The sequence below is a fragment of the Ursus maritimus genome, unplaced genomic scaffold (assembly GCF_017311325.1).
Source record: "Ursus maritimus isolate PB19 unplaced genomic scaffold, ASM1731132v1 scaffold_33, whole genome shotgun sequence".
Taxonomy (NCBI): domain Eukaryota; kingdom Metazoa; phylum Chordata; class Mammalia; order Carnivora; family Ursidae; genus Ursus; species Ursus maritimus.
This window is the reverse complement of record NW_024425897.1, coordinates 6,576,234-6,590,081: the sequence shown is the minus strand read 5'-3', so window position 1 is coordinate 6,590,081 and position 13,848 is coordinate 6,576,234. Positions and strand designations below refer to the sequence as shown.

At 50.0% G+C, this 13,848-nt stretch overlaps 1 protein-coding gene across 1 annotated transcript in view; it reads right to left on the bottom strand.

Moving 5' to 3' along the window:
- MYO18B (myosin XVIIIB) overlaps positions 1-13,848 on the bottom strand; it is a 232,926-nt gene that overhangs the window by 59,453 nt on the left and 159,625 nt on the right. Inside the window, exons 36-38 of the mRNA XM_008686684.2 lie at positions 12,587-12,670; positions 11,458-11,595; positions 8,863-9,048 (exon numbers count right to left, since the gene is read on the bottom strand). Coding sequence (XP_008684906.2) covers positions 8,863-9,048; positions 11,458-11,595; positions 12,587-12,670 — 408 coding nt within the window. The remainder of the gene's footprint in view (positions 1-8,862; positions 9,049-11,457; positions 11,596-12,586; positions 12,671-13,848) is intronic.

The following is a 13,848-nucleotide window of genomic DNA, read 5'->3' as shown; positions in this document are numbered from 1 at the left end:
GTGGGGAGACAGACAGGAGCCCGTGGTGCCCAGAAGGGGGCAGTGATAGAAACACCCACATCTCCCCTGCCACCTCACCGAGAATGCAGGAGCCCATGATGGGTGGAAGCGAAGCAGTCTGAACGGGGAGTTTATAAACGTGTCGGGCCATTTTGGATCACGCTGAGATAACGGGACGGTAATTAGGAGAGCTATCTCCCCATCAGGAGAGCCATAAAAGCTATTATTTACACCCTGCTCATGGCCCCAAATGCCCTCCATATGGAATGCCTTTTTAAATACTTCAGTTCCCAGCCAAAATAATTCATCTTTATACTCTGAAGTTCACAGTCATTTGCAGGAGGAAAACACCAGAGAGTTTTCATTATTGTTGTTTTTGTTTTTTAAAGGAAACCCTTAACTTGGGCTTTGGTGAACGCCTCCAGGCGAAGTGGTGGGAGGGGGCTGTGTTCCCAACTACAGTTTGGAAATAGGAGTCTTCGGGTGGCCAAGAAACCCAACAAGAGAAAACAAGAACGAACGTGAAAACTAAAGGCCCTTACCAGATATGGTCAGATTGTCAGAAGACAGGAGGAGGCAACAGGAAGTGGTGGACAAGAGGGAAAGACGAAGGAGCTGGCATGACCGAGGAGCTAAACATGGGGCGAACCACTCAGAAGAGAGTAGACGGGATCAGACCCATCTGATATATGAGGCCAAGGAAGTCCTTCCGATGACAGAGTTCTGACGGTGAAGTCATTTCGCTTAAAAGAGTCCATGAATGATGTGATTTAAGATCCTTTGGACTCCAAAGCTACCCTCTTTCCACTCGACTCCACGACCTCCTAATTGGGACATGGTGACCCCAGCCCAAGGAGACTCCAAGCAACTCATGTGTTGGAAGGGGCTCCTACCAGCGTGCACAAGCCCGCTGCTGAATTTTCCAGAACTTTGCAGGCCGGTTGTCCAACACGATTACCATTAAGAATTAAACGGTACAAACTTATGTCAATAAATCATATTAAAAACAAAAGTAACCACATACTCAAAATGCATTGCTTCCTAATTATTTTAGCACCGTTTTACTATCATCCGTGCTTTTCAAGTGTCGGGTCTCTATCCTACATGGAGGGTGGCCTCCCAATTCCGCGTTCAGTGACATTATGTTGTTAGCTTGCAATCAGCCCTGGTGGGAGATTTGAGAACACGACACACCGGGACTCACCTACTCTGGAAAGCTCGTTGTTAAACTCTTATGAGCTCACGACTGGCCCAAGCTTTTCTCCTGGGAGCGCTGTCCCAGATCCAAATTCACTCTAACCTCTCAGTGACATCAAGGGGAGGTCTCCTCCTTATGGGGAGCAGGGAAAACGCCTCCCCCAAGTTCTGAAGAGAGCCAAGACCCACATGGCTAGCCCATCGTCTGTTTCAGGCCTCACCTTCTTTTCCCTCCCCACCACCCCAAAGGTGGAAAATACACCCCCAAGTAACACCCAATCAATAATTCATGGGCCATATATAATTGATGCTGGATTTAACAGAAGTAGAGCCGTAAGTGGTTGTCTATTAACTATTTATGATTTTGCCCGGGCGGCTGACAAGCCAGGCTCGGTGAGGAGATCACACCCATGCTCCCATGTTTTATTCAAACATTATTAAAAGTACACAGTCTGCAGCAAGGACTTCCATTCAACTCAGAATTCGGTTCTGCTGTGAAGTCACCTCCAGGGCGGGCCTAAAGTTGGGACTGGGTTTTACTGGCATCACTCCTGTCTTTTCCCTTTGAGTGTAGGGAGTGAAGCTGCCCTCCTCCTCCTGTCCTTGAATTCCTCTCCTCCTGATGTGCAAGCCCCCTCCTCCAGATTTTCTGTGACCCTGGGTACATCACATCACCCCTCCTAAGCCTGTTGGGTCACCTGTAAAGTGGGGAGTACCATGAGCCTTGCCTTTAGAGTTACCGTGAGGGTCACGTAGTTACCGTGAGGGTCACGTGAGAGCAGTGATCTCAGTGGGGATGCTTTTGCTTCCCAGGGCACCTTTGCCAATGTCTGGAGAGATTTCTGATTGTGAGGACTTGGAGTTGGGGGAGGGGGCTGTTCCGGCATCTAGTGGGTAGAAGAAGCCAGGGAGGCTGCGAAATATCCTACAAGGCACAAGCCAGCCCCCCAACAGACAATTATCCAACACCCAAAGTCAATAAAGCCTATACTACAGAATCAGAATCAATATTACTTTTTATGACTCAATTAAGAAAAATACGCAGATGAGGAGCTACTTAGTGTTTAAAACTTACTGAGTAGGAGAAGAGGTTTGAGTTGGTCAGACCTGGGCTCAAATTCTACCACTTGCTGGGAATGTGACTTTGGAGAAGTTGCTTAGGCTGTCTGGCTCTTAGTTCCTTCATTGGTAAAATGGGGATAATTTGCTCAAAAGGAGAGGTTGGAATGAGAGAACCCATGTAAATGCTTAGCCCAAGGCCCAGCACACAATAAGTGATATACAAGCACTAATTACCCCCAACATCACTACCACCAACCGTCATGGGCATGGGATGGAACGGGGAAGTGGAGCCAGTGGATTTAAGATAAAGTTTAAGTAGAAGAAGAATCAGAGTCAGAGGAGATGAAAGGAGAGATGAAAGGAGAAAGAAAACAGTGTGATATCTACTAAGTCCCTACTGTGTGCTATCACTGGGCACTTTCAGGTAAATCATCCCATTGGATCCTCACTGCCACCCAATGAGATTGGCTGCATTATATCCACCCCTTCCCATTGTATAGATGGTGAAACTGAGGTCCTGCCATGTTAACTTAGCTGCCCAAGCTCTCTGACTCCAAGTCCAGTGCTCTTTCTACGGCCCTGTAAGGGAGCTGAAGAGTGTCTCCCCAAAATTCATATTCCCTGGGAACCTCAGAACATGACTTCGGTTTTTTTGTTTGTTTGGTTGGGTTTTTTTGCAAACAGGGTTTTTGCAGATGTAATTAGTCAAGATGAGGTCATACGGGATTAGGGTGGGTCCTAAATCCAATGACGGGTGTTCTTATAAGAACAACAGAGGACATAGAGGCAGAGAAGGGAAAGAAGTCCGTGTGGACACGGAGGCAGACATTCAAGTTATGCTGCCACAGCCAATTTGAGCCACCAGGAGCCACCAGAAATTGTATGAGGAAGAAAACATTCTCCCCTAGGGCCTTCAGAGGGAGCCTGCAGACACCTTGATTTCTGACTCTGGCCCCCAGAGCTGTGAAATGGTAAATTTACATTGTTTTAAGACAACCAGTGTTTGGTAATTTGTTACTGTGACCCCAAGGAGCTATGCATCCTCGCTCCACCCACACACATGGGTCAAAGCGATTTGGGGGAGTGAGAGAGAAAAAGAGAAAAAGAGGTGACATTTCTGCACCTACACAGGTGACAGACAGGTGGGAGCTGAGGAAGGGCCAGGGCAGCAGCAGGGGAGAGCAGGTGTGGGGTGTGAGGAAGGGATTCTGCGGCTGGCATTCAGTGGAGGAGCTGCAATGAGAGAGAGCAGGTGTGGGGTGTGAGGAAGGGATTCTGCGGCTGGCATTCAGCGGAGGAGCTGCAATGAGAGAGAAGGAAAAGAGAGGAAGGGGAGGTGAAGAGTTGGCATTTATGTTCCCGTCTGTGGTGTGTCTCTGCCCTCCTGGAAACCCGGACATTGCCTAACACACAGCAGGCATTCACTAGACACTTGCTGAACGCAGGTGTGAAGAGGCCACGATGAACAGGATCGAACAACCACTCCCCCCAAGTTGCTCGCCAATACTGCCTCATCATTCAAGACACCCATGTGATGCACCCTCCATGTGCTCTTCTCCACGTCTCCTGGTTACACCAACCCACTTCCTCCTCTGCCCACACGTCCCATTTTGTATCAGAATCAGTTAGGGGCACCTGCATCTCCTCCTCTTGATCTTGAGATCTCCAAAGGCACAGTTCCTGCTGGGCCATTCATGTCTGCATGATGGGGTGAACACAGGGGGAGGTGGGAAGACAAAGGAGGTGCTTCACCTAGTAAGGGGTGGGATAACAGTAAGGACTTCCTGGAGGTGGGACCTGACTTGAGTTTGAAGCTTGAGTAGGCAGGCAGAGGGATGCATGGGAACAAAGACGGTGAGTCAAGAAACAACACAGTGCTGGGTCCTTTCATGCTTGAGTAGAACATGCAAGGTGATAAGAGGCAGGCAACCAAAGGCAGAAGGATCTACAGAGGCTAGATCTCAGAGGTTCTGGGAAGGAGCCGGGATGTAGTTCTGAAGGCAGTGGGGAGCCATGGAAGATTTCTTAGCAAGAAGAGTAACCCAGTAAGACGTGTCCTTTCTGGAAAGATCTTCTGCAAGGAAGAGCCAGAGTGGAGGGAGAGTGGGGAGACAAGTTGGAAGGTAAATGTAGAGCCCCAAACCAGAGAGGATGGGTCTTAATTAAAGACAGAGGAAGCAAAGATGGGAGGATAGGAGGGATGGATTTTTAAAATACCCCCAAATAGGGTAAAACAGCAGAGCTGTCCATTAATCTGTGTGAGCCAGAGAGAGACAGGCCACTGGGATTTCTAGCCTGGGTCACTGGGTGGTGTGCTACGAGTAAGCAGAAGTCCAATCTACATTTTTCAAGGCCTGGGAAGCTCTTGAAAAAGACACCTGGCTCGGGGGAACGTTGGGGGTAGGGAGTCAGGCCAAGGTGCTGGAGGGTAAACCCAACAGGGTCGGCCTCCAGATCGGATGTATCCGGCGGAAAGCAAGCAGAGGGTAAGGCTTCCTGTCGTCATCAGCCCTTGCAGCTGCCCTTGACCTCCCTCGGTTACCCTGTCCTGGGGCTGCGGTGGTTTCCCCTGGGCTCTGCAACTACTGAAAGACGACAGGACATAAATGCACGGGTGAGCTCTCTCATCACTCCCATGACAAAGGGACTTGAATGATTTAGAGCCAGAATATTCTTTTTTCTCCATAATGGCTCCTGGAGTCGCCAGGAATAGTACATTTACTAAAATTAATGGCAAAACCTCATTTTTCTTTTTTCCGGGAAGAGAAGTTCCATCGGCGGGGTAATTGATCCTGATCCTGACCGCGCCGGTGCGCCAGCGAGGGGTGTAAATCATTCACACGAAACAACTCGCAGCCCTTTAAACCAACACCAACAGTGACAAATGGCGCAGTCTGGGACAGGCGGAAGGGAACGCGAAAGGGAGATCCATCAACATCCTTCCCGCTTCTCATTGGGGCCCGGCGGGTGGGATCTTTTCTGGGGTCTCCCACAACAGAGCCATTTTTCAGCAGGATTGGGCTGAAAGGGCAGCGTGGTGTCACGGTGACAGCTTGAGAGCTGGACACATGGGGTCGCCCATCTCACCTCCGCCACTCCCAAAGCTGCAACCCTGGGCCAAGCCCCTCATGTGTCTGCCCCTCCACATCCCCTACCTGCTGGGCTGGGTATCAACGTGAAAGAAAACCACGTCTGCCAAGGGCCTAAGCAATGAATGAATGAATGAATGAACGAACGAACGAATGAATGCACGCATGCTTAGAATGGGGAGTTAGAAGATTCATCCTATCCCTCCCAGGGAGATTTGAACTTAAAACATGGAAAGTGAAAGGAACAATGCTTTACTCAAAGAAATGGCTAGTGACGACAGTGGCCATGGTGTCAGCTGGTCTTCTAAAATCCCCCAAACCCTGCTGCACAGACACCTTGCTTGTCTGCGAATGCTCTGAGCACCCATCACAGAGAAATGTATAAAATACATCAATAACGGCCTTTGCAATATCTCTCCATTCGGCGTGAGCTCCTTGAGGGCAAAGATGTGTCTTGTTTCCTGATGGATCCCCAACACTGAGCACCGGGCATGGCCCATGGGAAAAACTGAGGATACACAGCTCACGAAAGAAAGGACCAGAATGCTGACTGCCTTGCAGGCTTTTGGTAAAATTTATTAAAGAGCACATGGCATGGAGTGGCTGTCCTCTTGTCTTGTAGGAGATGGAGGAAGCTGATTGGTGGCATGGACGTGAACCTGGAGAGGTGAGATCCCACCCGAGAAGCCTGGGGAAGTACCAGGATGCCACATGGATGGCGGGGGGCGGGGGACTCAGCAATGGGGTGCTCCCACTGAGCTGCATTTGGTCCACGCTGCGAGCTTCTACAAAGCAGGGGCTTTATGATTCCTTGCCACCCCCCCCACCAATGCCCACCCCTGCGCCATGCCCATAGCTGGTGTTGAACAAACAACTGATGAATGAATGAGTGAATAAATCATACGAGAAAAGAGGCCACCCTCTCTTCTCCCAGTGGAAATATCCCAGGCCCATAGGCAAGGGGTGTATTTGAGGGCAAATAGGTTGGCGAGTGTGGGATATACACTATCAGGAAGGGTCGGCCAGCCTGATGTTGACCCTCTGAGCCTTTCTAATCCACAAAGTCACCGAAGAAACAAGAGGTGCGTGGCCATTGCCGAACACCAGCTAGGCAGGAACATGCCCTCCTTTGTTGCAGTGGGTTGAAGGGTGGTCCCTAAAACCAAAAAGCCTCCTAGAACCTGTCAATGTGACCTTATTTGGAAAAAAAAAAGTGTCTTAATGGATATAATTAAGGTAAGGCTCTCAAGATAAAATCCACCTGGATTCAGCGTGAACCCTGAAATTCAATCATAGGTGCCCTTATAAGAAAAAGGCAGGGGGGGGGCACCTGGGTGGCACAGCGGTTAAAGCGTCTGCCTTCAGCTCAGGGCGTGATCCCGGCGTTATGGGATCGAGCCCCACATCAGGCTTCTCTGCTATGAGCCTGCTTCTGCCTCTCCCACTCCCCCTGCTTGTGTTCCCTCTCTCGCTGGCTGTCTCTATCTCTGTCAAATAAATAAATAAAATCTTTAAAAAAAAAAAAAAAAGAAAAAGGCAGAGGGGTATATGAGACACACAGACGCAGAGATGACAACTATATGTAACAAAGGGAGACACTGGAGAGATGTGACCACAAGCCAAGGAATGCCTGGAGCCCCCAGAATTTGGAAAGACAGAGAAGGATTCGCCCCTGTGGAGCCTTCGGTGGGAGGGTGGCACTGCCCACACCTTGGTTTCAGACTCCTGACCTTCAGTCAAATTTATTCTGTGAGAGAATAAATTTCTGTTGCTTTAAGCCACCCAGTTTGTGTTACCTTGTTAAGGCAACCCTAGAAACTACACCACACAAGCACAGATGTGCCAAAATAAAGGGAAGATTTCAGTCTCAGTAAACTTTTGCAGCATCTTGCAATCAAAGCAGAGAATGATGCAGGTTTCATGTCAGCATACACACAAGCTTTGTGTTTTATAGTTTTTTTGTTTTTCTTTTGATTCCTATATGGGGGTTGCTCTATAATCTTTTCAGTATTTCAGGGCCTTTAAAGATCTTAACCTGTCCCTGGATGTGGGGATAGGAAAGGAAAGGGAGAAGGGGAGGAAGGAGAGGAGAGAGAGGGAGAATAAAGAACAAAGAAAAGAAGAAAAAGCCACTGTTTGATCTGGCCGGCACGCCTGGGTGTCTGGCCAGTTAAAGAAGACATCAGAGGAGACGGGCTGGGATGTTCTCTCGCTCCCAGCCAAAGCGGGTGAGAGGGGACCTCGGCTGCATGAGAAACAGGGCTGGTGAATGAGGAAGTCATCCTGTCAACTGAAGGAAAGAGCCTTTCTCTCTCCCTAGCCATGGGAGGTGGAGAAACTGCCAGTCATGGCACTTGGACTTTGTCTGGGAACCTGGTCTCTGTGCAGAGCCTCACCTCCCCCCACACGACAGCTACGCTGATGGCTTGTCAAGGGCAAAGCTGATGAGAGGGGCCCTGGCTGTGGCAGGCAGTGGCCCGAGAATTACACTTGCTGCAGGCAGACAAGTTGGTGAGACCCGTCACAAAACCAGAGTGGACAGGGCGGGAAGGAGAGAAAGACTGTGATTTAGAGACCTTCTGGCCATGCCTTTGCGGGTGCTGGATTGTCTCAGTGAAGGTTCTCTGGTGGTGGGCAAAGGGGGTGACAGATGTCTCCCAGGTCACGGAAGCAGAAACCTGGAGTCTCAGGGATATCGGACCTCACGGAGGAAAAGGAGGAGCCAGCTCTCTCAGAGGCCCTGTGATCCCTGCAGGAAACTGTCCTCAGAAAAATACAGTGTGTGATGGGGGAGACCTTCCCACTGGACAGGAAACACATTTTTATCTTTTTCCTGCCTTTTTCTTCCCTATGAAATGTAGTAAAATGTCAAACTCTATATTTTCTTTATTTTTTTAAATTATTTTACTTTTTTTTTCCCTGTCCTGATGGGAAACAGATTTTTAAGTGTTGCCTGGACCACGTGAGGGAACAAAGCATGGCTCAGTCGATAAAAGCACAGATTACAGAGTTGGACTGGCCTGGGTTCAAATTCTTCCTAGTGTGTAGCCTTGGGCAAGTGAATGTACCACTCTGAGCCTCAATTTGATATGTTGATGGCCCTTGCCTCAGTTTCCCCATCTCTAAAATGGGGACAGTATTCTGACTTTACAGCGTTGTTAAGGGGATTTTACGATACGGATGGTAAGACCCCATGCAAGGTGCACATTTAATCAGCGTTGGTTCCTTCCTCTTCCCACGAGACTGCCCTGCCTTTGGAGAGATGCATGAGGCAGGAAAATGAAGTTTGTAATCTGAAATGCACACGTGCTGGGCAGCCATCCAGCAGCAGTGAATGCCATTGGTCCACTTTGGGCCCGCCCCCAGAGTCTGCAGCCAATGGCAGCATCGTTTCTCTGCCCATCCCCTTCTGGTTTCTCCCTGCTTCCCAAAGGCCCCAGAGAGCAGCCCCGCAGGAGGCTCCCATTCAGAAATCCTCCATCAGATGAGCCCCAGCGTTGGGGACAGCACTTACCAGCTCCATGCACCTGCGGCTGGCCTCAGCCTCCCGCTGCACGAGCTCTTCCATGTCCGCCTTCAGCTCCTCCAGGCGCCGCTGGTAATACTGGCTGCTCTCGCGTTGCTGGGACTCAGACTTGACCGCCTGCGTGAGCTCCTCGCCCATCTTGATAATACTGTCGCGAAGCCGGATCACCAGGACCTGGAGTCGGAGCGGAGAGCACACATCCGTCTTGTTATTAGAGGCCAGGGGCAGGAGACAGGGGGCTCCTGGCAGAAAAATTCCGCGTTGAGTCTCTGTGCATTTGCATAAGGTCATCAGGATGGTGATCCTGATTTCTGGTACAGAAATGAAGAATACTGTAAAAACCTAGCCAATGATAACGGCCAGACCGAGAGGCAGCCAACCATACAGATGGGCACCCTGGCTTTGAATATGCTCTAGGTTCGAGCCTCACCACTACCTCTTCCTGGCTGTGTGACCTTGGGCAGGTTATTTAACCTCTCTGAGAGACAGGGATGATGATAGCATTGATGACCCCCAGACGCTGTCAGAATTGAAAATGTTAAGTTCCGCAGAAGGCTTAGCTCCATGCCTGGCACACCGAACATTCTAGATAAGCACTGGGATTTATGAATATTTATAGCAGCCCTCATCATTTTATAAAGCTATGCACTGGGGAGCACACCATGTGGGGAAATCAACCCCTTCCCCAGCATGGGTTTTGGGTTCCCGATTTGTAAAACGAGGAGGTTTGATCAGATAATCTTCCATAAAGGAGCCTCAGCTCTAACGTTCTATGGCATTTTCCCTTTTCTGGGGGGAGAAGCCAAGAGGACACAAGGAAACCGTAGAGGGAAAGGAGCTGTGGACATCACGATTGCTACAGAAAACAAACCCAAGTGCTGTTCTGCAGAATTCATTAGTTGGCCAACAAGCCCGGAGCCAATCGATTCTGATGGGCAAATACTCGAGTGTTGACCTAAAACTGAGCCCGCATGAATATTTCAGGCCCTTGCTCAAGACTCTGAGCCCCTCTCCAGATCAGAGACTGAATAATGGTCTAAAAGAAAAGCTTTACTATTCAATTGCCCTTCGCCTTTCAAATGGAGTTTAGCAACAATTTCAAAGGGCAGCAGGGAGGTTAAAAGGAAGAAGAGCAGTTCTCAAACGGTGTCCCCAAGGCACCTCATCTCAAGGACCCGGGATTCTACTACATGTAAGTCATGATGGCAGAGGGGCGAAAGAGAATTTGGATATAGAATCTGCCACTGAGAGGTTTTTGTTTTTTTGTTTTTTTTGTAATCGTAATTTTATTTTCTTCTCTGCTATCACTTGACTATGCTAGAATTAAGCTAAAATAACAAACAAAAAATCTGATCGAGCCCAACATTACGCACACTTAAAATGCAGTAGATTAAAGTTCCATGGTGATCTGCGGAGACAATTATGCCTTGAGGGATCCCTTGAGCAATTCCAAGAAGCACTAAGGGTCAAGGCAAAGAAGAATCTTTCTCTGTTCTTGCTATAAAGCATCCTTCTTAGAGACAAAATGCCCAACAGGGGATTGGGAGAATGTTTCCAAGTGAGGAATGCAGCCTCCCATTTCTAGATGCACCATCATCCCGTGGCTAAGCCAGCCAACTGCAGAGAAATTACAGCCTGTGACCAGGGCGGAGGGAACAGGGTCCATCTACTCGTGTCCCTGACATTACTCAGCTGAATCTTGGGCAGGTCACTTGACCTCTCTGCGGACATCTTGTAGTTCATTCGGTGGGGCCAATCCTACCTGCGCCACGGGGCTGCAGCGAACTTCCAGGGGAGTGGCTAATGAGAAATAGCTTTGACAGTGGTGACGCCCACTGGCGGTGGCTTGTGTCACTGGCCCTCAGAGCTAAAGGTCATTGTAATCATTGAACCCCGCCCCAGCCCATCTATATCTTACCTGCTCTTCTCAAGGTCCAGCTGCCATGCCACCTCCTCCTGGAGGCCTCCCTGATACCCAAGCTTGAAAAGACCTCCATCTCCCAAACCTCCCAGCCTTCTCTCCATACTGTGGGTCTTTATGTACATATTTCACCCACATCTCCTACAAAACTCAATGTTTCTGGAACGCAGCATCTGCTCTTTTGTACATCTGCCTCCTCCCTTGCGTGCATAAGTGCATGAGTGGGTGAATGGAGACAGGCAGAACTGGCTTCATGGTTAAAAACGTGGACAGACAGAGGGGTCAAGGTCTGAAGCAAGGGAAAGATCAGAGGAAGAGAAGAAACTTGAGAAAGGAAGGAAGAAGAGACAGAAGGGGAAGATGGATGGAGTGATGGCACATGGCCGTGGATGGAGGTGGACAGAGGAGGACGGAGGTGGACGAAGGTGGATGGAGACGGATGGAGGTGGGTAGGCTGGATGGATAGATACTTGTGGGACCGTGCGGTTGAAAGCAGGCAGAAAGGAGGAATCGGCGGGGAGGGAACACGGATGGGAGATGGAGAAGGAATATGGATCCAGAGAAAGACATGAGCAGGTGGAGGGACGATGGGAGGACAGACAGAGCTTACACAAAAGCCCCACTTCTCTCGGCCTGAGTAATATTTACATGTCCACAAATACCTCAAATCTCTTAATCTGCACTTTCTGGAACTCCGTCTTGTTCTCCAGGTCACAGATGACCGCCTCCTGCCTGCTGACAATGGCTCGGTCCACGGTGGACTGCTCCAGGTACTCGATGCGCATTTGAGCCACCTGCAGCTGGGGGGGGACCCCGAGACGTCCATTGACCACCTGCTGGCCCCGAGTCCCAGCATCGAGACACATGCGGGACTCAGCCCCAGATCCATTCACACCGCCTCCTTCTTGGCTCTGGTGATAATGTGTTCAAGGCTCAAGCACACTGTCGGTACCCTCACCCCAGCCCCTGCCCCTGGGTCCCAGAGGCTGGAGGTGATGTTTCCTGTGTGTCTTCAGCGTCCAGCATAAGCCTTTCAATCAGCAAGCTCTGGCATCCCAGGACGCAACCAAGAGTGGGCTTGGGAGCCAAGCACGTGCATCAGAGTTCAAAGCCAGGTTCTGCCCCTTTCCAGCAGGGGGTACCCGGGCAGGCCCGTTCCCCCCTTGAGTTCATGCTTTCATTTGTGTGTGTGTGAGGATTGAGGGCAATTAGCACCTGGTATATAATAAGTACCCAGCAGAGGCCTGGCACTGCTCTTATTTTTCTGCTGTTGGTGTTACTCATGCCTGTGGACATTTGCTCGAGGCACTGTCACATCGGCGGAAACCCTAAGCAGGCACACGCAACAGTTCTAGAAGGGCTTTGAGAACTGCGTGGGTAAGAGCAGCCCTCTAGCTAATGAGTGAAATTCAGGGGGGTTTGGAGGAACCCTGGCTTCAAAGGAAGATTTCACAAAGGATGAGGATCTTGTCTCACCCAAACCATCCCTTTCTCCTTGGAAACGTTTCTCAGAGGAAGAAAATCTTGCACGGAATGGCTGATGAGTTTCGCGGTGCAGGGCGCGTGTGGAGGCTGACTGGCCAGAGCAAGAGTCAGTGTGTGTGTGTGTGTGTGTGTGTGTGTGTGTGTGTGCGTGCTGGGTTGTTCTCAATTCATTTGGTGCCCAAGTGAAGTTGAGTGAGTGGACACATGGATGGGTGGATGAGGGACAGGTCCCAGGATGCAAACGGGGAGGTCCCAGAGAGACCCCGTCCGTTCCTCCCTGCCATGAGGGCAGATCTGAGCACATACTTGTTCTTGAAGACTGTGCTTCTCCTTCTTGGCTTCCTCCAGCTGCAGTTGCAGTTCTTGGATCTGCCCGATGTCAGCAGCAGACTAGTGAGACCAAAAAAAAAAAAAAAAAAAAAAAAAAAAAAAAAAAAAATTCACCCTGAGACTTTGCTGGGAAACTCCTGCTGGCAAGTCCGTCTCCCCACCCCCACCCCCAGATGTCTAAGACTCTCAGAGCCTCCGTGACAATAGCTCGTTCCAGAAAGTTACTGCTCACATCCTCCCCACATCGTCCATCTCGGTGTCTGCTGAGTCACTCCCGTTATGTAAGCCCATGGCTCTGGTCAACTGCCCAGCACACGATCAGACACTCTGGAGAGCCCAGACAGAAATGGGCTGGCCGCGGCACCAGGGCCAGATGGCAGAGGGAAGAGAACTCTTCCCTGGGTGTCAGTGACTGGGATTCTAGACTTGGATACTGGCTTTGGCTTCTCTGCACCTCAGTATCCCCATCTGTAAAATGGGCTGAGAGTCTCTGTTTAGCTCCTCTACACGGAGTTTGTTCAGAGATGAAGGGAGGCAGTGGAGACTCTAAAGGTCCTTAAAGAAAGTAGAACCAAACTGTTAAGTGTGATCATCTCCGAAGAGAGGGATTCCAGCGGGCAGGAGGGCCCCTCACTTTCTATTTTCCACATGTCTTTATTAAGTAAATTATTTATAACACACATACGAGTATACTGCTTTTGTAATTGATCGAATGCAGAAAGTTCCCTTTGACCCAAAATAAGTGTGAGTCATAAAGGCAGAAGATGGCATAGGCCATTTCTGTGATGGCTGTTCTAATGTCGAGGCTGTAATTGGTTATTTTTGTTATCATTATTCCTTGTTTGGCAGAAATTCCCCCAGATTCTGTCTCTGGAGGATGCATTTGAAGGCTGGCGGACAATGTACCAGGGATCCCCTCTGGGGTACAACGTGGGGAAGACCCTCCTTACTCCTGGAGGGAACTGCTCTCCCCCGTTATCAGAAACCTGCCAGGGATCCCCCTCACTCATCTGTCGGCTCTACCCCAAAGTCTCTGCTGTGCTCCATCCTACCACCGAGCCTCCTGAGCGTGTCCTGGGTCCGGCCGCCCACCCATGTCCACTCTGCCTCCCCAGTACAAGCCAGCTGACCCTCTCCCTCCTGCTCTGGCCCCTAAAAAGCTTGCCAATGATTCTCATCACACATAAAATAAAATCCAAAGTCATCTCAGCCTACGAGCCCCTGATCTGGCCCTGCTC